Source organism: Balaenoptera ricei, chromosome X (assembly GCF_028023285.1).
Source record: "Balaenoptera ricei isolate mBalRic1 chromosome X, mBalRic1.hap2, whole genome shotgun sequence".
NCBI lineage: Eukaryota > Metazoa > Chordata > Mammalia > Artiodactyla > Balaenopteridae > Balaenoptera > Balaenoptera ricei.
The window spans coordinates 133,600,674-133,626,323 of NC_082660.1; the positions used below are offsets into that span (position 1 = coordinate 133,600,674).

Below are 25,650 nucleotides of genomic sequence, written 5' to 3' on the forward strand. Positions count from 1 at the left end.
GAGGGTGTACTGTGCAGGCCGGTCACCCTGTCTGGGAATGTTCATCCAGCACCAAGTCTGGGTCCTCCCACCAGTGCCCAGGCCCAGCTGAAAAGGCAGATCTCAGCTGGTGCTGCCCTCAGGGCCAGGTCCCCAAACCCCACCCAGCCATCATCACCGACAGAGCCAGGCGCCCAGGACCCAGCTGGCCCTCAGGCTTTTATTGAAACTGGAGAGAATCCGACGCTTCCATGGACTGCAACGAATGGAGACTGCCACCACTATTACGTTGCTGAGGTGGGGATGGGGGAGAGGTTCACTGCTGCTTCAAGGCCTGAGCCTGGCCAGTGGGCAGCGGTAGAGGGGGCTCTGGGGCTCTGTGGGACACAGCCCTCAGCCTGTCCCCAGGCCCCCCAGCTTACCTGCCAGGCCCCCCAGCTGACCCACCGCCCCGAGGCCAGAAAGCCTGGAGGGCCTGGGGAGAAGGCCGCCATCCACATTCTCACCACACTCTCTGACTCGAGGACCCCTGCGAGCTGACTGTTGGATGAGTGGGCCCTCTGACCCCCGTGGCAAGGGTCTCATGCTAACCACTGCGCACCTGCCCTGCCCTTGTTACATCCTAGGAGGGCACTGCAGGGGCGTGGACAGCAGCCGAGCTGAGGGGTTCACACCATCCAGTAGCAGATGCCTGGCATGTGGGTGGGCAGAGGCTGGCATCTTGGGCCCCAGGCCCGGGCACCAAATGTCCCCTGTACTGGCGTGGAGGGACCATTTAGGGAGCGTGTCAAATCCTGTATCCTAGTGCGGTAGCTCCGGCCGGCCCGTCTGTCCAGGCTTCCACTGCCCCACCTCGGGGAGGGCTTGGTAGGAGCAGGCAGGCCAGGCAGCTGCATTATTTCCTCCGGGGCCATTTCCTGTCCTCCCTGACCTTGGGGAGGGCAAACACCCCAGCTTCCTGGCCTCCCCTTGCTGCCAGAGGCGCCCCCACAACACCTGTGCTGGGGCCTTGCACATCAGATGCGATGAGCAACCACCCCTATTACAAGGTCACAATGTTCCAGCCGTAGCACCTTCAACTGGCATTTCACGCCAGCAGAGGTTCTCCCAAATTCACAGTCACAATATTGCCATCTCCACCGGTCTGCTGGTCTACCTGTCAGTGTGCCTGCCTGGAGACCTGAAACACCCCAGACTCAGACTCACCCAAGGCGACAAGCTGCAATGTATGTGTGTGCCTGAGGCTGCTGCAGCACACTGCTCCTCCAGGCCTTGGGCGGCAACTGCTGGGGCAAAGGGGGAGAGCGCATAAATGAGGCCGGTCCTGAGGACAATGACCCAGGGAAACTGCCACTGTGGGGACCACTGTGACACTGACTGTTGGTGGAATGGGACCATTAGTGTGCCTGCACTGTCCCTATTACAAAAATATATGCTTAACAGTGTACCAACACAGCTTGCTCAGAGCAATTTTGACACGAGTTCATTCAAATATATTAATGTCCTCATGTAAATAATAATGAAAAATAATCTCTTCTATAGCATTTGCTATGTAACATTCTTAAAGTATTTAATCTTCACAACAACCCTATGAGGTTGGTACTATTGTTATACTCATTTATGGGTCAATAAACTGAGGCAAAGAGAGACTGAGCAATTTGCAGAAGATTACCCAGCTAGTAAGTAGTAGAGCCTGAATTCAATTCCAGATGGGTTGGCTCCACAGCTTATACTTTCTAACCACTACACTCTGCTGTTTGAATGGATTTATTGGGTTAAAACCTAAAGTTCACATAGCAGAATATGGGCTGGCCTACATCACCCCTCTTCAAAATAAGAGTGAACACGTGTTAAGCTCTTACTATATACCAAACAACTTTGAGTGTTTTTGAAGTATTAACTTTATACCCTCCCATCAACTCTGTAATCCAATAGTTAATTATCAGTTTATTATAATTATCAAATTATGCTGGATTTGTCAGCAGCATTTTACACATTGAGCACTCCATTCTCCTGGAATGAATCTCTTCACCAAACTTCTAGGCCATGTTGCTCTTCTGGTTTCCCTCCTACATCATGACCTGTCCAATCTCCTTTGCTAGTTCCTTTAAATTCTCAACATTTGAGATTGTCATGACTCAGTACTCTTTTCTGTCTCACTCCCCCGGCATTCTTATCCAGGCCTGTATCTTTAAATAATATCTTCAACTTTGATATTGCCCCAATGTATATTTTCTGCCTGGGCTTCCTGCTTGTTATGGGTTGAACTATGTCTCCTGGAAAGATATGGTGAATTCGTAACCCTGAATACCTCAAAATGTGACCTTCTTTAGAAAGAGGCTTGTTGCAGATATAACTAGTTAGGATGAGGTCATACTGGAGTAGGATGGGACTTAATACACTATGACTGATGCTCTCTTTTCAAAAGAAGAGAGAGACACAAGGAGATGTGTGATGACAGAGGCAGAGACTGTAATAGGGGCGGGGCAGGTACGAGCTATAGCAGCCCCGCTCAGCCATTGGTTGGTGTCACAGTAGGCCCCTCCCCCAAGCAAGCAACCGTTAGCAATCAACTGTCAACAAACTACTGTTAGTGGTCCTGCTCAACCATTGGTTGTTATTCCTTGCTCCAACAACTGATCTCCTGATTTATTGGCCTGTCGTGTGGCAAGCAGAATGAGATTGGGCTTGGTAACAAATTTTTGGCAAAGCTAGCCAGGAGCCTTGCTGCTTGTGGCCAGCCAGCCCAGGTTGGGGAATTTTCAGGTAAGGCCCTAGCAGCTGCTGGGTCCACTTGTCCTGAGGACCTTCCCTTCAAAATTCCCTGAAGTGGCACTGGCTGCCCCAGCGCTTGGCAGTTGGAGCAAGGAACCAACATTTGGGAGCCGATGGGCTCCATATAGTAGGGTAAGTCACTCTGGTGGGTACAACCGGGAACATTTTCCCCTCTCAATTTGGGCTTTTGCTCTAAGGGACAAGCCAATTTGTTCATTTGATTGGGGTACCCTGTTGGAGAGGGGAATCGCTGTTGGACTCTACCTGATTTGTGAGCTGATTCATTTGCTTTTGTTTTGTGTTCATTTGCTTTTGTTTTGCATTCATTCACTTTTGTTTTGCATTCATTCATGATGGAATCTGTTTGTGCCTTTGGTATTGGAATTTGCCTGTGCTTTTTGTGTTTTGTTGTTCTTGAACTTATAAATATGGGAAAAACTCCATCTGTCCCTAAGGAAAGCCCTTTGGGGTGTATCTTAAATAAATGGGCAAAATATAGCTATGGGCCTATGACTAAGGAAGAGATGATATTCTATTGTAATAGTGTGTGGTCCCAATATACGTTAGGATCAGGAGAGCGATGGCCCTTGAATGGCTCACTTAATTATTATACAATCTTGCAATTACAATTGCTTTGTGAAAGAGCATGTAAAAATGATGAGATTCCATATGTAGAAGCATTTATGCTATTGCATCAGGAGGAAAAGAAGTCAGATAGCTGCCACCTTATGGTACAGCTGTCTGAAAGGAAAACTAAGGGAAAACCTGTTCTACAAAAGGGAGAGGGAGAAAGTGAGAGTGAGGACATGTTATTTCAAAACTTAAAACCCCCTCTGGCCAACCTGGCTCCTCCACTGGCCTACCAGACTGCAACAGCAGTTGTTCCGACAGCCCCCATGCCACCAACATATTCACGGCCCCCTGTTTCCCCTACTTATGGGGATCAATTAGAAGTTTCTATGTTAACCCTCGGGGCACAGGGGCCTGGTTTGGTGTCACCATCTAAGACCCAACAGGGCACCCAATTTGGACTGGGAGCTACTTTCGGAGCAAGGCAATTTCCCTTGTGCCAGTATCCCATAGGAAGCCTTAACGCAGATGGCCAACCAACTGTGTTTCTATGGATGCACAAGCCATTCTCAACTTCAGATTTGTTTAATTGGAAAAACCATAACCCTACATACCAAGAGGACCCCCTCCATATGACTGAACTTCTCACTTCTATCTTTGCCATTCACCATCCCTCTTGGGCAGACATTCACACTCCTATGAATATGATGCTTACTGGGGATGAAAGAAGGATGGTTGTTGACAAGGCTAGAGAGGAATCACACCAGCTCCATCCACCAGATCCAGATGAAGCTCCAGAAGCAAATCTGGCAGTTCCTATTGCTGAGCCTGACTGGGATCCTAATAATGGGGGCATGCCACTTCTAGAATATTATAGGAGATGTGTCTTAGTGAGTCTTAGAAAGGGAGTACCTAGGCAAAAGAGCTTAGACAAAATTCAGGAGATACACTAAAAACCAAATGAGGATCCATCAGAATTTCTAGAAAGAATTTATCAAGCTTGTAGGTGCTACACTGATGCAGACCCTGAGGCCCCCCGAAATATGAGAATGGTAAATGTGACATTCACTGGGCAAAGTGCCCCAGGTATAAGAAGAAAATTACAAGTTTGATGGTGCACTTGGAATGAACCCTTCTCAATTGGTAGATGTTGCTTTTAACGTGTTCAACAACAGGGCACAACGACAGAAGCAAGAGGATGCAAGACAGAATGCCACTTTGCTGGCAGCAGCATTGGATTTCCGGAAGGCTACTAACCCAGAGAGAGGTAAGTCACCACTGGGGAGAGAACAATGAGCTTACTGCAAGGAGGAAGGGCATTGGAAAAAAGATTGCCCTAGGCTGAAGAATAAGAAGGAAAACAATAAAAGAAAGATAGGAGCCTCTCATATGGTAGAAAGGGAGGAGCACTCTGATAATGAATGAAGAGGCCCGGGGTTCCCTTGGACTTGAGGCGTCCAATTCCAATTTCCCCACAGGAGCCCCAGGTAACTTTGACAGTGGGGGCCAAGTTGATTGACTTTCTGATAGATACAGGTGCAACATACTCTGTGGTAAACATCAAGGTGGCACAGAAAACATCTCAATCCATCCTGGTCACAGGAGTTTCTGGAGAAGTACAAAATCGTTTTCTTACAACCTCTAGAATGCCAATTAGGGGACCTCACCCTGAAACACAGTTTCTTATATATGCCAGTATGTCCAATCACTCTTCTGGGCTGAGATCTCCTTTGTAAATTAAATGCTCTAGTAACTTAACTTTTCGCCAGGACAGCTTGACATCAGGGTCCCACCGCAGTATGTTATAAGCCTACAGATGGCACTTATGGATGCCCCAGAAAAGGAGACAGAGCTCTTTCCCCCTGAGGTCTATGAAAAGGTGAGGCCAGAAGTGTGGACTGATGGCACCACAGGGAAGGCCCAAAATGCATGGCCAATACAAATCCCACTGAAAAGGGATGCTGGGACACATAATCTAAAACAATACCCTCTGAGGCAAGAGGCCCAAAAGGGAATTCAGCCAATTCTCGAAAAGTTTTTGAAAATAGGACTGAATAAACCTTGCAGGTCCCCATATAACAGCCTTATTTTCCTGGTCAAAAAGCCAAACTCAGCAGAGTATTGCTTTGTCCAAGACTTGAGGGCTATTAATGATATAGTCCAAGATTTGCACCCTGTGGTACCTAATCCATACACTCTGCTTACAACTATTCTGGGAGAATACAGCTGGTTCTCAGTTTTGGACTTGAAGGATGCTTTTTTCTGCATTCCTATTGCAGAAGAATCACAGCAACTGTTTGCTTTTGAATGGCAGGACCCAGAAACACAGGTAGTCTAACAGTATTATTGGACAGTCCTGTCTCAAGGATTTAAGAACTCCCCTACCTTGTTTGGGGAAATGTTGGCTAGGGACCTTAGAAACTTAATATTGGATGAAGGACTTTTACTCCAATATGTGCACAATTTGTTTATAGCAGGCCCTACATATGATAAGTGTCTACAAAATACCATTAGAACCCTAAACTATTTGGCCAATTGTGGATATAAGGTCTCCCAGAAAAAAAGCCCAAATATGTAAGCAACAAGTCACGTATCTGGGCTTTGTCCTTTCCCAAGGACAGTGGGGTCTTTTGACTAATAGAAAACGGGAAATTGCAGGCTTGGGAACACTCAAAACTTGCAGACAACTGAGGGTGTTTCTGGGAATGGCAGGGTTCTGTCAGGTTTGGATCCCGAACTATGGGCTCATAGTAAAGCCCCTCTGTGAGGCTTTAAAGGGACATGATTTTGAGCCCCTTACTTGGACTACAGAATGTCAAACAGCCTTTGAAACAATAAAAACAAAGTCAGTCTCAGCCCTGGTTTTGGGACAACCAGACTTAAAGAAACCTTTCAAACTGTATGTCCATGAGAGATAAGGCATAAACCTTGGGGTGTTAATTCAAACTCCGGGGAATAGCCCTCAACTTGTTGCCTGCTTCTCAAGACAGACTAGAACAGACTGTTAAGGGATGACTCCTCTGCCTTAGAGCTGTAGCAGCTACTTGTGACATATTTCAGGAAGCTGAGAAGTTTACCCTGGGGCAACCCACCACTGTGTATGTCCCTCACCATGTCCTTTCTTTACTGGAGCAGAAAGGGGGCTATTGGCTGACTTCTGGAAGAATGGGAAAGTCCAAGCCATTCTCCTGGACAATCCCAACATAAGACTTCAGGTCACTTCAGCCCTAAATCCAGCCACATTGCTCCCGATTGATGTTGCACAATCCCCAGAGCTCGACTGCCTACACGTCATCAAGCTAGTGTATTCTAGCAGACCTTGGCTGAGCCAGATATGGAATTGTTCACCGATGGAAGCAGCTTCATGGACCAAGGTAGGTGATGCACTAGGTATGTGATGGCAACCCTTGAAAGGATTGTTGAAGCAAAAGCCCTGCCACCAGGGAGCTCAGCTCGGAAGGCAGAAATCATTGCTCTGACAAGAGCCCTGCTCCTCGCTAAAGGGAAGCAAGTAAATATATACACAGACTCTCACTATGCATTCTCTGTGGTGCATGTTCACGGGGCGATCTGGAAAGAAAGGGGGCTTCTCACTTCAAACAATAAAGACATAAAACATGCTTCTGAAATCCTGTCACTATTAGAAGCAGTCCATAAGCCCTCACAAGTGGCTGTAATGCACTGCCCAGGCCACCAGAATGGTGAGACTCATATAATAAAGGGCAGTCAGTTAGCTGACCAAGCTGCAAAGAAAGCAGCAAAGGAATAGGGTTAACAATCCATGATATGGTCACTTCTCCCACAGATCGACTTGTCAAAATACCAGCCAGTGTATTCAGAAAAGGAGAAGCAGAGAGCCAAAGAATGGGGATTCACTCTTGATCACACCTCACTTGGCTAGAAATGTAAAGTACAAGGAATTGTTTTGATTCCTGAGGCCCTCTTGGACACTGTGCTGCAGCACATTCATAATAGTACCCATTGCGGGAGAGATGCCACCTTACAACAGATTCAAAGATATATAATGGGGCCTAACCTACAAAGGGCCATCCAGCAAGTCACTCAAAATTGCATGATTTATGCTAAAAATAACACAAAAACTGCTGTCAGACTTCCCCAGATGGGGACTCAGCACAGAGGAACCTACCCCACCGAGGACTGGCAAATAGACTTTACTCAAATGCCTCGAGCCACAGGAAATTTCAGGTACCTGCTAGTATTTATGGACACTTTTTCAGGATGGGTGGAGGCATATCCCACCAGGACAGAAAAAGCCTCCAAAGTGGTTAAAGTCCTCCTTAAGGATATTATCCCCTGATTTGGTGCCTAACTCCCTTCAAAGTGATAATGGGTCTGCTTTTGTCTCTAGCATAACCCAACAAGTGTCTAAAGCACTGCAAATGAATTGGAAGCTACATTCATCCTGGAGACTACAATCAACAGGAAAAAACCGAGAAAATGAATTATACACTAAAAAGGAGCATTGCTAAAATACGTCAAGAGACTAATTTAACTTGGGATGAGGCCTTGCCAGTTGCCCTGCTATGGACCAGAGTGGCTCCCAGAAGCAGGCTTAAATTAGGCCCCTTTGAAATATTGTATGGTAGGCCATTCCAGGTGTCTGCCCGGGTGGGAGGATCTATAAATGCTCTGAAAGATCTAGCAGTTGCCAATTATGTTAAAGCTCTGGGCACTATACTAACCTCTGTTCATGAGTTTGTTGTCAGCAGGTGTGCCTATCCAACTGAGGTAACGTTACATCCTTTCCGGCCCAGAAACTGAGTCCTCCTTAAAACCTGGAGGGAACAAGGGACTGAGCACCAGCTGACCGCAAGGTGGACAGGACCACATGTGGTATTACTTACCACACAGTCATCTGTCAAGTTAGCTGGAGTAAAGCCATGGATTCATCACACTCGGGTTAAAGCAGCACCACTGTCATCAGAAAATGACCCAACTCCTGAGAGGCCTAGAGAACAATGGGTTTATGAAGCCTTAGAAGACTTAAGGTTGCTCTTCAAAAAGAATAAGTATTGAGATTAAAATTTCTTTGTAGAAGGAATTTCATCAGGTTCAAATAGTTGTAGATAAAAAGAATTGTATTGCTTACTAACATTTTTAAGGAATATTCTCGACCCAAAGCTGATCAATTCCATTTCACAATCACCCCCTCATCTCCCCTGTTCAGTGGGAAGTAGCCAGAAAAATCGTCACCCCTTTTCCCACAAGATTGTGGAATGGACATTGACAGTGGGGAATTGTAATAGTGGTGGGGCAGGCGTAAGCTATAGCAGCCCCGCTCAGCCATTGGTCAGTGTTGCAGTGGGCCCCTCCCCCAGGCGAGCAACTGTCAATGAGCGACCGTCAGTGGTCCCACTCAGTCATTGGTCAGCACTACAGTGGACCCCTCCCCCTTCCCCTCTTCTGTATAAAAGGAGCCTCCAGAAGGAACCAACCCAGCCAGCACCTTGGCTTCAGACTTCTAGCCTCCAGAACTAGGAGACATAAATCTCTGTTGTTTGAAGCCATTCAGTTTATGGTACTTTGATATGGCAAACCTAGGGTTCCCTATAATGCTCTACACCTATATATTTCATTATCCATTAGATATCACCACTTGGGGATCTAATAGGTATCTTGACCTAACATGTCCAAATCTTAGCTCTTACTGTCTCCATTTCCTACCCCCTCCAAACTATCCCTTCCAACAGATTTTCCTATCTCAGTAAATGGTAGCTCTCAGGAGCACAAATCAAAATTCTTCAAAATCTTTAACATCATCGACCACTCCCTCTCCCTCCCTCGTGCATGTTTCCATGTGTACATACACAAATGCAGACACGGACACAGATACGTTGACAGTTCTTCAAAATATATTTATAATTTGAGCATTTCTCACCACTTCCGCTGTTGCCACTTTGGACTAAGCTACCATCATCTCTTACTTAGAGTACTGTAATAGCTTTCTAACGTGCCTTGCCTCTGTACTTGTCCCCTTCAATGCATTCTTAGCGTACCAGCCAAAATGAGTCTATTATAATAAAAGTCAGATTCAGTCTTTCTTTTGCTTAAGGCTCCCTAATAGTTTCCCATCTCTCAAAGAGTAAAAGGCAAATTTCCCCAAAGAGTCTCCAAAGGTCCATGCAATCTGATTGCTCTACTACCTTTCTTGTTAGAGCTTCTTATTTTTCACCTCTCTCTCTCTGCCCTCATTTGGTTTCAGTATGTCTCCCAAATGAGGCAATTTCCCACTTTCCTACCTCACCCACTCCCTTGTACCTAAGCCTAGGAAGCACCATCTGGTTAGCCAAAGCTCAACACACAATCCATATTGTGTGTGTATTCACATTCTAGCTTGTTTATGTGAACATGAAAAATACAAGTAGGCTTAGTTTTAATTTAGCAAAGAATTGTCATACAAAATTGTAGAATTTCTTCATTATAACATTGGGGTTGCTTTTTTTTTCTCTCTGCCACTTTTTCAATCCTTTTATTTATTTGTTCCCCACCCCCTCCCCCTCTCTCCTCCTTCTCCCCCTCTCTCCTATCTGTGTACATTTCAACTGCTTTCTTTCCCTGTCCTTCTGTTCACTCTTTTTCTCAGCTGAGGAGGCACTGAAGATTTATTTTTAACAATAGTTGGACTTTGATTAGCTTGGGGAATTTCCTCCCCTTCCACATATTAGTCTCACACCCCTGAATTCCTTCCTGTCTATTAATCCTATATCTGATCATGTAAAATATTTAATATTTATGAATAATATTTATTATATATTTTATATAAGTTATATTCTGTAGATCTGAAAGGAAAGCAAGTGGACTTTTCAAAAGCTTATCAAATTAGCCATTGTTTTAAATAACTGAATATATTTTCTTAAGCCTCTCCTTTTCTATCCTTCTTTCCTTCAATTTCTATCTTGTTGTTTCTCTTCCAAAGAAGCAAAGAGAGTGATTTAAGATCAGCAAGATGGTGGAATAGGACAGCCCTGGCTCTAGTACCCTGTCACAAAAATATGGTTTAGCAGCTACCCACGGAAGAGAACACTTTGTGAAAATCCCAGATATAAGAAGTAAAGCTGAAGCAGCACCCATCCGGGGCATGAAAACCAAGAAAAGTGACATTAGAAGGATAACAGAAGTGGTATCACTTTGTCACCTTCTCCCCTCCCCCAGGCCAGCTCAGTGCAGCACCTAGAGGGTACCTCTGAGTCTATGGTTTCTCCAGTGGGGAAATGAGAACCCAAGGCAGATATCCAGCTTTCCTGGGCATTCCCCTGGAGGCCCACTTCTGCTTTGCCTCATGGGGAACGCTCTGGGAATTGGCAGGGCCAGATAATTTGGGGTCAGCTAGCACAAAGGAATATGGCATAACTTACAGCCAACATTGTGCGAATCTTGGAGGTGGTATCAGGTCCCCTGCCAGCATCATCGCCTGATCAAAAGTACAGTCAGCAGTCTAAATTCAACTGCAAGGGAACCCAACCTCTGAGAGCAGCCCGCAGCTCTGGCATACAGAGTAGTAGATACAAAAGCCCCGCCCAACAGTGGAGCTCAAGCCAACTGCAGAACTCCAGCAGAGCCCTCTTCCAGTGGCAGTGAGCCACGTAATAGGGCCACGTCCCTTGGTGGCTGTTGCCTCACTGCACCAAAATGGTGACCTCAGGGGTCAACTGCTGCTCTGGCTAAGCAGTCATGGGGTTTTGGCGCCCCCCCGCCCACAGAATGGCATCTGCAGGTGGGTCAAAACACACCCGCCACGCTGCTCTTATTTTCTGATTTGTCTTCACTTACCTATGTTCCATGTCTAAACAAATAATATACACAGTGACAGTAATGAGAGTTTTTCTAACAAATGGTCAAATTTCTAGGAAAGATGCAAAAATAAGATCAGGCTCCTCTTAGAAAATTAATGTAAATATTGCAAATAAGGGAAAATGGAGTCAGTGCTGAAGTAGGGAACAGTGTGAAGAACTAGCCATCAATTTAGAGAAATTTCGTTCATTTATTTAACACATGTTTGAATCTGGAGCAAAGAGCAGGAGCCCTCTGCTTAGAACTACTTCAAGCTGAGGACTGACAGCTTTCAGAGAGAAAACCACTCATACAAAACAGAACACCCACAGATTGTGGGTTTTCCTCTGGCCCAGCTTCCCATTAGTATGTTGGACACCACATAGAGGAGCATATCAGAATTCAGAAAGGAATGCCCATAATTTATAGTCACATGAAAACAATATACATTTATGTGAGGTAATATTTATATGGTTTCTAAACCAAAGGGTGTCAAATAGTATACAGCAAAAAGTCTACCTCCTTCACACCATTTCATTTCTCCTTCCTTTAACTACAATTAACAGCTTCTTGTGTATATTCTAGAAATGCTATTCCTATACTAATATATATCCTATAGTCTTTGGTGGTTTTGTATTTGCTATTTTCACTCAACAGTATATCCTGCAGATATTCCCATTTAACTTCCTCATTCCTTCTTACACCTGCTTCGTTTACTGATGTACACTGTATCATGTTTTCAAAACTAATTTGCTATTATAATCTAATATCTGCAATAACCCTATTTTCAAATAAGGTCACATTCTGAGGACTGGGGGACAGGATTTCAACATATCTTTTGGGGAGACATAATTCAATCCATAACATCTGCATTGCCAAGAGTGAAGGGAAACTGGCATGCTCATACACTGAAAATGAGAGTGTGAATTGTTTCACCTTTTAGAATGGCAATTTGTCAATATGTATTGAAAACTTTTTAAATGTGTCTACTTTCTGAAATAGCAATCTCAATATTTTGTTTTTATCCTAGGCAGGTAATTACATAGGAACAAAATGCTATATGGAAAAAGAAGGTCTTTGCAGTGTTCTTTATATCATTAAAACAGAAAATAATCATAGGTAATTGGTTAAATGGATTATGATCCAGTAAGATGAAGATATTATTGAGTTTCACAATGAAATGCTATGCTTCCCACTGATAGCAACACTTATCATTGTCAAGAAGGCTGGCTGTGGCCTCAGATGCTGGCCTTTTAATTTTCTTTTTAAATTTAGAGTAAAACTAAAACAGGTAATAATTAATATATGCCCATTCTAATTGTTAAAATATTATTACTAACTACTTAGAACTAACAACAAAAAACAAATGTTGGTGAGGATGTGTGGAAATGGAAACCCTCATGTACTCTTGGTGGGAATGTATACTGGTGCAACTACTATGGAAAACAGTATGGAGTTTCCTCAAAAAATTAAAAATGGGGGACTTTCCTGGTGGTCCAGTGGCTAAGACTCCACGCTCCCAATTCAGGGGGCCCGGGTTCAATCCCTGGTCAGGGAACTAGATCCCACGTGTCACAACTAAGAGTTCACGTGCCACAACTAAAAGATCCTGCATGCCACAACTAAGACCTGGTGCAGCCAAATAAATAAATAAATAGATAGATAGATAAATAAATAAATAAATATTTTTTAAAAATTAAAAATGGAACTACTATACCATCCAGCAATTCCACTTATGGGTATTTATCTGAAGAAAATGAGAACACTAGCTTAAGATATATACACCTCCATCTTCACTGCAGCATTATTTACAAGAGCCAAGACATGGAAACAACCAAAGTGTCTCTCCATGGATGAATGGATAAAGAAGATGTGGTATATATAGATACAATGGAATATTATTCAACCATAAAAAGAAGGAAAATTTTTGCCATTTGCAATAACATGGATGGACCCTGGGGACATTATGCTAAGTGAAATAAGTCAGACAGAGCAAGACAAATATTGTATCTCACTTATATGTGGAATCCAAAAAACAAAACAAAACGAACAAAAAACCAAGCTCATAGATACAAAGAATAGATTAGTGGTTGCCAGAAGCCAAGGGTAGGTGTTAGGTGAAATGGGTGAAGGGAATCAGAAGGTACAAACTTCCAGTTATAAAGTAAATAAGTCCTTGGGGTGTTATGTACAGCATGGTGACTATAGTTAGAATACTATACTGCACATTTGAAAGCTGTTGAGAGTAGATCTTAAAAGTTCTCATCACAAGAAAAAAATTCTATAACTATGTATGGTGATGGATGTTAACTAGACTTCCTGTGGTGATCATTTCACAATACATACAAATATTGAATCATAATGTTGTACACTTGAAACTAATGCCAATTATATCTGAATAAAAATATATCACTAGCTTGTGTGTATATTTTATTTGGATCCTGTACACTTAGTGACAAGAAAACATGCTTACAATATAAAATTACACAAAAAACAGCTTATAAAACAGTATCAATATTTTGGTCCCATTTATATAAAACCATATTTATATTAAAAGTGAAAAGAGAACCTTCTTAAAGGTTACACACCAAAATGTATAATAATCAGTTAATGCACTAAATTCTTCGAAAAAGTTTTTTTCTAGATGGTGGAATTAAAGAATATTTTAATTTACATTTTTTGCTCCTCTGATATTTCTAATTTTTCTATCATGAACGTGTGATAAAGACTAAACAAACAGTGGTTTAACCAAATGAAACGGGGCTGCTTGGATGGCTAATGATGGGTCTCAAAAGTTGATACCAGGTGAGCAGTGCCAAGGAGGGATGGGGAAGTCAGGAGAGTGAACAGATGCTATAGCCCCAGGAATTCTCTCCCTTCTGCGCAGTGGACCTCCAGGGCTCCTGGGTTACCCTTGGTCTCTAGGGGTCCGCCTTGCTGTGCTGGGATGCATGGAGCCTTCATCAGGAGCCTGGGTACTCTTTGCCCACAGGCTGGGGTGGGAGGGAGGGGAGGGTCTGATCTCAGATGGGAGGTCGTTTGCAGCAGCAGCGGCACCCCACAGCAGGAGGTGGCTTCCGCTCAAAAATGCAAGGGTCACAGTAGGACAGTAAAAATACACTTTGTACATGCAGGCACTAAAGGTCCTCCTCCCTCTACCTACTTGGGGAGAGCAGAACTGGCCAGGTGGGTACTTTCCCCTCACCCCCACAGATCAGCTGACCTTCTCCAAGAGATCATGTTCTCACAAACCTCTGGCCTTTTGAACCTCCGTATTGCCATTCTCAAGAATAGCCTTTCCCCACACCAAGTTCCAAATCTCTAAATCCTGTTGTCCTTTAAATCCATTTCAAATGCTGCTTTTTTTTAGGTTCCCGCCCCTGGTCCTAGGATGGAGGGAGAACAGACCACAGACATACTGTAACACTATGAGAGGGAACAGCAGTGTCCAGCTAATGAAAAAAAGGACAAGAGTACCCTACTTCGTTTATAATTGTGGATTCAGAGATCTTCCATGGAGACAAGTGTTGAAAGTTCCCACTCTTTCATGGCAAAAAATATTTTAAGATATGTGGGCCCCTAAGATATACTCCATTTTGTCAAATACCCTAAAGTTAGTTGGGATTCAGGGTGCCTCCTTCCTCAGGCCCCTACAACTGGTCAGTTTCCAAATAGATAGGACTTAAGGCTACAGAACAAGCCTCTAAGTTCCATTTATCAATGTCCAAGGAAGAGCCATTGAGAGGACCTGGCAATGTTTGACAGACACACTTGTTTCTGAAATGGGTGATTCACTTAAGAAAATAATTCCATGGCTCATTCCTGGACCTCCTGGCTGTGTTCTGGCCTCTCCTGGGGTTATTACCTTGCCACCTCTGTATTGGCGGAGTTAAGCAAATATTTTCATGAAAACTTTAGGATCAAAGTTTAGCTCTCCAACTATCATGACTTCCCTCTGCTTTCTCTTCTACCACAGTCCAGCCCTAATGACCTTGACCTAACTCACGATGAAACAGCAGGGCATCATGGTTAAAAGCATGATCTTGGAAGCCAATCTGCCTGGGTTCAGATCTTGGCTCTGACATTACATAACTGTGACATGGAACAAATTATTAAACATCTGTATGCCTCAGTTTCCTTAAGATAATAGTACCTACCTCACAAGACTGTTTTGTTAACATAAGTTATTATAAGCACTTAAAACAGTGACTGGTATGTGGTACAGGTTACAAAAATGCTTGCTAAATAAAATAAATAAATACCTGTACTAGACCGGATTATTTCTGTGCCAACAACATGGCCCAGCAGGTCATATTGATTCAGTCGAGAGCCATCCTGTGCCACTTCCACAGATTTGTTCTTCCCAAGAGTCCAAGAGTAAACTACTTCGGCTGTTGTATAGGCATCTAAGGCAGAAAAAAGTCAAGAAGGAGAAGTGAGGGGAAAGGAAAATGATTATCTCTGACACTAAACTTGCATGAGATTGAAATACAACTTCCATCCCAAAAGAGTTTTAGATATGTGGTATATCTTCAACTGAAGTACATTTATCCATGCATGTATTAAGTACTTGTTGAACAATTACTAACAGTTTATGCTGAACACACAGAAATAAACCCAAAGTGGTCTCTTGCTTCAATGACTCACAGTCTTCTGGACTGCCAATAAATTGTTAAACTTTTCCTTCTCTTGGAGGATAGAGAGTAGGGGCAAGGGGAGGAATGGTTAAAATATTACCTAATGCAGATGTCACAAATTCAAATGCCCACAGGAGCTAGAGAGGTATCTTAAATGACCAAATCAGGCTAGTTGTAGGAAAAATAAACTGCTAGAAATGTAATAAAATTTTCTTTAATTAATTATGGGGTGAACATATGAAATAATGTAAAAAATCATACTGGGGATATTTTAAATTCAAAATGAAAAATTACAAATTAAAAAAAGCAATAATTAATGATTATAATTTTATTTTGAAATTTATTACCACTTTAATTTTGCAAACCAGAAACCTGCCACCATTCCTTCTGCATCAGGGTGTTAATGTCAGGTCTTGTATTTGGAATTCCAATGTCGAGTACAGAATTTAGTACAGATTAATTTTAACAGGGGTGTGGGTAAGGAAATGGTGAGGGAATGAGGAGTGAGGTTATTTAGTTTTAGTCAGTATCTTAAAAGAATAGAGTTGCTTTCTTTCCAGACACAGATTAACTCTTTGCACAGTGGGTTTTATATTTGGGGTGAGCACTTTGCCCTAACTCAGATATCTAGTCTCATAATAAAGGGAAGCTGACAACCATACTGCTCACCCTCTTCATTCATTTTTGAGCTGTTTATTGTTCAAGTCATTGGGAGGTCTCCAGCTCATGGTGGCAGCTATTATGTCCATAATATGCTCTACTTAAACCTTTTACCACAAAGCAAATAATTGCTAGTCAATCTACCAATGAACGAACATAAATTCTGTATCCCTACAAAACTTTGCAATGTTGGATATGTATTTCATAAAAGTCTGACATTAACACTTACATGTATTAATTGCGATCTGCTTATGTTACATTTTTTAGGGCTTTTTTCAATATATTCAAGTAAACCATTTTCTGATTTGCTTTTAATGGACATGCCCAAAAGTTGTTCATTCACATCAAAATTCTCATTGAAATTGTGAGAAAATACACATAACTCTCATAAGTGACAAAAGAAAATGCCACAAGAAATCTAACTTTTAAATATAATATGCCCTGTATATGGTCTCAGTCATTTCTTCAACTCACTGACAAAAATACTTCTGGTTCAATGTATAATTTCTACTGCAATTAAAGACATTTTTATAAATCTTGTGTCTATAAAATATTTTGATGTCTGTGAAGGTTTATTGCTTAATTAATGCATAACTGCTTTTCCCAGCAGCAACACTTAATGTATATATTCAAATATAAAACCTGTTGAACTTTCAGTCTGTTTAATAAAATTAAGATTTTCATTGTACATCGTTTTTAATATATCAATTATGGTTCTTATAATGGATTGCATAATGTTGATATCTGAAGTTTTATTTTTCAACAAAAGCATACTGTGTATGCATAGAAACAGTGTATAAATATTCTTCATTTTTATTAGGAAATGCAAACTTGCCATCTTTTTTGAAATAGTCCTTTCAGTCTATCTTTTATTTATTTATTTTAAATTTTTATAGCTGTGGGTACAAGAACTATGTCACTTTCCTCTTAATTCAACTAGGAGCTCTTAAATCTATCAACTAAGTGAGTTGATTAATGGCAACTGACATTGGACCCTGTTTTCAGGGAGAGAGCAGAAAGTGCCCATATACAAGGGATGGCCACTACTCAGCCCCAGCTGTTTGTGACCATGTGCGGATTTGAGTCCAATGTTGTCCAATCTTCTGATTTCATAAAATAATAAACAAATCTGGAATTTTGTATGACATCTCCCAAATTTCAAATCTTGGAGGATAATTTTGAAGGTTATTAACACTGTATAGATCAAATAAATGACATCTGCAAACCACCAACTTGTAACCTCCTGTCTAGAGATTTTCCCCTATGGATGGCTGTGGTCTTTTGTGAGTCAGTTTTGGAAACAAAGCATCCTCTGCTGCCTATGGGGTATCTAGGGCTCCCAACTAGAATTGAGATCTTTAAACTACTATCACCAAGAAGAAAGGGATATCCTCTCCTCAGGACTCTTCTCACACACTTACCTAAAACTTATACTAAGACTATTAAGTGAGGACTATCACAAGACTATTAATAAAATGTGATTTCACAAGGCCCTTGTCCTCTCATCTTCCCCGGTGCCTTCCATCCTTAATATACATGTTTGGGTTCTACTATTCCAAAACATATAATTATCCGTATGTGTCTTCTTTTATTTTTATTTTTTTATTATTATTTTTTTACTTTTTTTATACAGCAGGTTCTTGTTAGTCATCAATTTTACATGCATCAGTGTATACATGTCAATCCCAATCGCCCAATTCATCACACCACCATCCCCACCCCCACGCAGCTTTCCCCCCATGCTGTCCATATGTTTGTTCTCTACATCTGTGTCTCAACTTCTGCCCTGCAAACCGGTTCATCTGTACCATAGTTCTAGGTTCCACATACATGTGTTAATATATGATATTTGTTTTTCTCTTTCTGACTTACTTCACTCTGTATGACAGTCTCTAGATCCATCCACATCTCAACAAATGACCCAATTTTGTTCCTTTTGATGGCTGAGTAATATTCCATTGTATATATGTACCACAACCTCTTTATCCATTCGTCTGTTGATGGGCATTTAGGTTACTTCCATGACCTGGCTATTGTAAATAGTGCTGCAATGAACATTGCGGTGCATGTGCCTTTTTGAATTTTGGTTTTCTCTGGGTATATGCCCAGTAGTGGGATTCCTGGATCATATGGCAATTCTATTTTTGGTTTTTTAAGGAACCTCCATACTGTCCTCCATAGTGGCTGTATCAATTTACATTCCCACCAACAGTGCAAGAGGGTTCCATTTTCTCCACACCCTCTCCAGCATTTGTTGTTTGTAGATTTTCTGATGATGCCCATTCTAACTGGTGTGAGGTGATACCTCATTGTAGTTTTGATTTACATTTCTCTAATAATTAGCGATGTTGAGCAACTTTTCATGTGCTTCTTGGCCATCTGTATGTCTTCTTTGGAGAAATGTCTATTTAGGTCTTCTGCCCATTTTTGGATTGGGCTGTTTGTTTCTTTAATATTGAGCTGCATGGGCTGTTTATATATTTTGGAGATTAATCCTTTGTCAGTTGCTTCGTTTGCAAATATTTTCTCCCATTCTGAGGGTTGTCTTTTCGTCTTATTTATGGTTTCCTTTGCTGTGCAAAAACTTTTAAGTTTCATTAGGACCCATTTGTTTATTTTTGTTTTTATTTCCATTTCTCTAGGAGGTGGATCAAAAAAGATCTTGCTGTGATTTATGTCAAAGAGTGTTCTTCCTATGTTTTCCTCTAAGAGTTTTACAGTGTCCGGTCTTACATTAAAGTCTCTAATCCATTTTGAGTTCACTTTTGTGTATGGTGTTAGGGAGTGTTCTAATTTCATTCTTTTACATGTAGCTGTCCAGTTTTCCCAGCACCACTTATTGAAAAGATTGTCTTTCCTCCATTGTATATCCTTGCCTCTTTTGTCATAGATTAGTTGACCATAGGTGCGTGGCTTTACCTCTGGGTTTTCTATCTTGTTCCATTGATCTATGTTTCTGTTTTTGTGCCAGTAGCATATTGTCTTGATTACTGTAGCTTTGTAGTACAGTCTGAAGTCAGGGAGTCTGATTCCTCCAGCTCCGTTTTTTTCCCTCAAGACTGCTTTGGCTATTTGGGGTCTTTTTTGTCTCCCTATAAATTTTAAGACTTTTTGTTTTAGTTCTGTAAAAAATGCCATTGGCAATTTGATAGGGATTGCATTGAATCTGTAGATTGCTTTGGGTAGTATAGTCATTTTCACAATATTGATTCTTCCAATCCAAGAGCATGGTATGTCTCTCCATCTGTTGGTATCATCTTTAATTTCTTTCATCAGTGTCTTATAGTTTTCTGCATACAGGTCTTTTGTCTCCCTAGGTAAGTATATTCCTAGGTATTTCATTCTTTTAGTTGCAGTGGTAAATGGGAGTGTTTCCTTAATTTCTCTTTCAGATTTTTCATCATTAGTGTATAGGAATGCAAGAGACTTCTGTACATTAATTTTGTATCCTGCTACTTTACCAAATTCATTGATTAGCTCTAGTAGTTTTCTGGTAAAAGCTTTAGGATTCTCTATGTATAGTATCATGTCATCTGCAAACAGTGACAGTTTTACTTCTTCTTTTCCAATTTGGATTCCTTTTATTTCTTTTTCTTCTTTGATTGCCATGGCTAGGACTTCCAAAACCATGTTGAATAATAGTGGGGAGAGTGGACATCCTTGTCTTGTTCCTGATCTTAGAGGAAACGCTTTCAGTTTTTCACCATTGAGAATGATGTTTGCTGTGGGTTTGTCATATATGGCCTTTATTATGTTGAGGTAGGTTCCCTCTATGCCCACTTTCTGGAGGGTTTTTATCATAAATGGGTGTTGAATTTTGTCAAAAGCTTTTTCTGCATCTATTGAGATGATCATATGGTTTTTATTCTTCAGTTTGTTAATATGGTGTATCACATTGATTGATTTGCATATATTGAAGAATGCTTGCATCCCTGGGATAAATCCCACTTGATCGTGGTGTATGATCCTTTTAATGTGTTGTTGGATTCTGTTTGCTAGTATTTTTTTGAGGATTTTTGCATCTATATTCATCAGTGATATTGGTCTGTAATTTTCTTTTTTTGTAGTATCTTTGTCTGGTATTGGTATCAGGGTTATGGTGGCCTCATAGAATGAGTTCGGGAGTGTTCCTTCCTCTGTAATTTTTGGAAGAGTTTGAGAAGGATGGGTGTTAGCTGTTCTCTAAATGTTTGATAGAATTCACCTGTGAAGCCATCTGGTCCTGGACTTTTGTTTGTTGGAAGATTTTTAATCACAGTTTCAATATCATTACATGTGATTGGTCTGTTCATATTTTCTATTTCTTCCTGGTTCAGTCTTGGAAGGTTATGCCTTTCTAAGAATTTGTCCATTTCTTCCAGGTTGTCCATTTTATTGGCATAGAGTTACTTGTAGTAGTCCGTTAGGATGCTTTGTATTTCTGCAGTGTCTGTTGTAACTTCTCCTTTTTCATTTCTAATTTTATTGATTTGAGTCCTCTCCCTCTTTTTCTTGATGAGTCTGGCTAATGGTTTATCAATGTTGTTTACCTTCTCAAAGAACCAGCTTTTAGTTTTATTGGTCTTTGCTATTGTTTTCTTTGTTTCTATTTCATTTATTTTTGCTCTGATCTTTATGATTTCTTTCCCTCTGCTAACTTTGGGTTTTGTTTGTTCTTCTTTCTCTAGTTCCTTTAGGTGTAAGGTTAGATTGTTTATTTGAGATTTTTCTTGTTTCTTGAGGTAGGCTTGTATAGCTATAAGCTTCCCTTTTGGATCGTCTTGTTTTCATTGGCATTTGTCTCTAGGTATTTTTTGATTTCCTCTTTGAGTTCTTCAGTGATCTCTAGGTTATTTAGTAACGTATTGTTTAGCTTCCATGTGTTTGTGTTTTTTACGTTTTTTTCCCTGTAATTCATTTCTAGTCTCATAGCGTTGTGGTCAGAAAAGATGCTTGATATGATTTCAATTTTCTTAAATTTACTAAGGCTTGATTTGTGACCCAAAATGTGATGTATCCTGGAGAATGTTCTGTGCGCACTTGAGAAGAAAGTGTAATCTGCTGTTTTTGGATGGAATGTCCTACAAATATCAATTAAATCTATCTAGTCTATTGTGTCATTTAAAGCTTCTGTTTCCTTATTTATTTTCATTTTGGATGATCTGTCCATTGGTGTATGTGAGGTGTTAAAGTCCCCCACTATTATTGTGTTACTGTTGATTTCCTCTTTTACAGCTGTTAGCAGTTGCCTTATATATTGAGGTGCTCCTATGTTGGGTGCATATATATTTATAATTGTTATATCTTCTTCTTGGATTAATCTCTTGATCATTATGTAGTGTCCTTCCTTGTCTCTTGTAATAGTCTTTATTTTAAAGTCTATTTTATCTGATATGAGTACTGCTACTCCAGCTTTCTTTTGATTTCCATTTGCATAGAATATCTTTTTCCATCCCCTCACTTTCAGTCTGTATGTGTCCCTAGGTCTGAAGTGGGTCTCTTGTACACAGCATATATATGGGTCTTGTTTTTGTATCCATTCAGCAAGCCTCTGTCTTTTCATTGGAGCATTTAATCCATTCACGTTTAAGGTAATTATCTATATGTATATTCCTATGACCATTTTCTAAATTGTTTTGGGTTTGTTTTTGCAGGTCCTTTTCTTCTCTTGTGTTTCCCACTTAGAGAAGTTCCTTTAGCATTTGTTGTAGAGCTGCTTTGGTGGTGCTGAATTCTCTTAGCTTTTGCTTGTCTGTAAAGCTTTTGATTTCTCCATCGAATCTGAATGAGATCCTTGCTGGCTAGAGTAATCTTGGTTGTAGGTTCTTCCCTTTCATCACTTTAAGTATATCATGCTACTCCCTTCTGGCTTGTAGAGTTTTTGCTGTGAAATCAGCTGTTAACCTTATGGGATTTCCCTTGTATGTTGTTTGTCATTTTTCCCTGGCTGCTTTCAATAATTTTTATTTTTGCCAGTTTGATTACTATGTGTCTCGGCGTGTTTCTCCTTGGGTTTATCCTGTATGGGACTCGCTGCACTTCCTGGACTTGGGTGGCTATTTCCTTTCCCATGTTAGGGAAGTTTTTGACTATAATCTCTTCAAATATTTTCTCTGGTCCTTTCTCTCTCTCTTCTCCTTCTGGGACCCCTATAATGCGAATGTTGTTGCGTTTAATGTTGTCCCAGAGGTCTCTTAGGCTGTCTTCATTTCTTTTCATTCCTTTTTCTTTATTCTGTTCTGCAGCAGTGAATTCCACCATTCTGTCTTCCAGGTCACTTATCCGTTCTTCTGCCTCAGTTATTCTGCTATTGATTCCTTCTAGTGTAGTTTTCATCTCAGTTATTGTATTGTTCATCTCTATTTGCTTTTTCTTTAATTCTTCTAGGTCTTTGTTAAACATTTCTTGCATCTTCTCGATCTGTGCCTCCATTCTTTTTCCGAGGTCCTGGATCATCTTCACTAACATTATTCTGAATTCTTTTTCTGGAAGGTTGCCTATCTCTACTTCATTTAGTTGTTTTTCTGGGGTTTTATCTTGTTCCTTCAACTGGTACATAGCCCTCTGCCTTTTCATCTTGTCTATCTTTCTGTGAATGTGGTTTTTGTGACACAGGCTGCAGGATTGTAGTTCTTCTTGTTTCTGTATATGTCTTCTTATCTTTGCCATTCAAGTGTTTGTAACTCCCTATGGTTAAAGGACAAAGCAGTGTTCTGCCCAATATCCCCAAGAGTTTGACAATGGAAATTAGAACAGCTCTGTTCTGGGAAGGGGTAGGTGATGGAAGATATTATCCACCCCCAAGAAAGAAAAGGGATTTCTTGCTGAATCTCTTAACTTAAACTGAGTACCTTGACCATACAATCCTGAATATTAGCCCTAAAAATCCTAGCATGTTCTAGTACAGATGTGACAATAAATTGTGCAGCTACCAGTACCGTAGAAACTTCACTGGGCCCAGAGTGGCAACTTGTTTTATGCAAAATGCAATGGTTTCATTTCTTTGACAATAATCAAAAGGAGGAAAAAGTATTTTCTTCTCATTTGTTGGAGGTCAAATCAGGAAAGGCAAAAACTACTAAAGGAAGAGAAGGAAGAGGGAGAAATATATTCAAAAAACAAATTGAAAACTACTTGATTGTCTGCTCACAGCCTGACCCCATATTTGTAAAAGAGGTTAATAAGGCACAGTGAGCACCACCAGGATGCCCACAATCTATTGATGGAGACAGACATTGCACAACAGTTATAGCACCAGCCTAAACGTGAGAAGTATGAACACTAATGAAACAAAAACAAGTGTTAAGTGAAACCAGAGGGAGGCTCTATTGATTCTGCTTAGAGTGTAGTGTTAGAGAAGGATTCATAAACTGGGTGATACTCAGAAGATGAGGTCATATTCAGTAGGTGATAGAAGGACTTCCCTAGCCAAAGAACAACACAGCAAAGGCAAAAATCCATAAGAGAGCATGGAGTGTTAAGGGAATTAATGGTATCCCTGGACTTACAGGCTAAAAGGAAGCTGAGGTTATATTATAAAATATCTTATTTGCCCACACCAAGAAATAAGGGTTTTATGGCCTTAAATGACACATTAGACCAGTTGGGCTTAATAGATATTTAAAGGACATTCTGTCCAAAAACATCCGAATATACATTCTTTTCTGTGCACATGGAAGTTCTCCAGGATAGATCACATTCTGGCCACAAAGCAAGTCTCAATAAATTTAAGAAGATAGATATTATATCAAGCATCTTTTCTGACCACAAAATATGAAACTAGAAATCAATTATAGGAAGAAAAATGGAGAAAACACAAACACGTAGACGCTAAACATCATGCTACTAAAAAACCAATGGGCTAACGAAAAAAATCAGAGAGGAAATCGTAAAATACCTGGAAACAAATGAAATGAAATTACAACATTCAAAAAGCTATGGGATGCAGCAAATGCAGTTGTAAGAGGGAAGTTTATGGCAATACAAGCCTATGTCAGGAAACAAGAAAAATCTCAAATAAACAACCTAACCTACCATCTAAAGGAATTAGAAAAAGAAGAACAAACAAAGTCCAGAGTCAGCAGAAGGAAGGAAATTATAAAGATCAGAGGGGAAAAAAATGAAGTAGAGATCAAAAAAAAAAAAAAAAACCAAAACCCACAACAATAGAAAAGATAAATGAAACCAAGAGCTGGGTTTTTGAAAAGATAAATAAAATTGACAAGACTTTAAGCCATGCTCATTAAGAAAAAAAAGAGAGAGAAGATGCAAATAAAATAAGAAATGAAAGAGGAGAAATTACAATGAATATTACAGAGATACAAAAAATCATAAGAGAATACTATGAATATATGCCAACAAATTGGACAACCTAGAAGAAATGGATAAATTCCTAGAAACATACACTCTTCCACAACGGAGTCAGAAAGAACTAGATGATCTGAACAGACTGATCACTAGTAGTGAAATTGAATTAGTAATCAAAAAACTCCCAAAAAGCAAAAGTCCAGGACTAGACAGCTTCACAGAGGAATTCTAAGTATACAAAGAATTAATACCTATCCTTCTCAAACTATTCCAGAACATTGAAGAGGAGGGAACATCCCCAAATTCATTCTATGAGGCCACTATTACCATGATACCCAACCAAAGACAATACAAGAAAAGAAAATTACAGGCCAATATCTCTGATGAATATAGATGCACAAATCCTCAACAAAATACTAGCAAACCAAATCCAACAATATATAAAAAGAATTATATACCATGATCAAGTGGAAATTATTCTAGGATGCAATAATGGTTCAATATCCACAAATCAATCAGCATGGTATACCACATTAACAAAAGGAAAGACAAAAACCACATGATCATCTCAATAGATGCAGAAAAAGCATTTTACAAAATTCAACATCCATTTATAATAAAAACTCTCCAGAAAGTGGGCATAGAGGGAACATATCTCAAAATAATAAAGGCCATCTATGACAAATCCACAGCTAACATTGTGTTTTCAATGGTGAAAAGCTGAAAGCTTTTCCTCTAAAATCAGGAACAAAACAAGGATGCCCACTCTTGCCATTTCTGTTTAACATAGTATTGGAAGTCCTAGCCACAGCAATCAAACAAGAAAAAAAAAAAGACATCCATATTAGAAGGAAAGAGGTAAAACAGTCACTCTTTGCAGATGACATGACACTATACATAGAAAATGCTAAAGTCTGCACCAAAAAACTATTAGAACTAATAAATTAATTCA

The 25,650-nt window shown here is 40.5% G+C and overlaps 1 protein-coding gene across 1 annotated transcript in view; it reads right to left on the minus strand.

Moving 5' to 3' along the window:
• GABRA3 (gamma-aminobutyric acid type A receptor subunit alpha3) overlaps positions 1 to 25,650 on the minus strand; it is a 244,609-nt gene that overhangs the window by 20,413 nt on the left and 198,546 nt on the right. Inside the window, exon 7 of the mRNA XM_059909922.1 lies at positions 15,378 to 15,521. Coding sequence (XP_059765905.1) covers positions 15,378 to 15,521 — 144 coding nt within the window. The remainder of the gene's footprint in view (positions 1 to 15,377; positions 15,522 to 25,650) is intronic.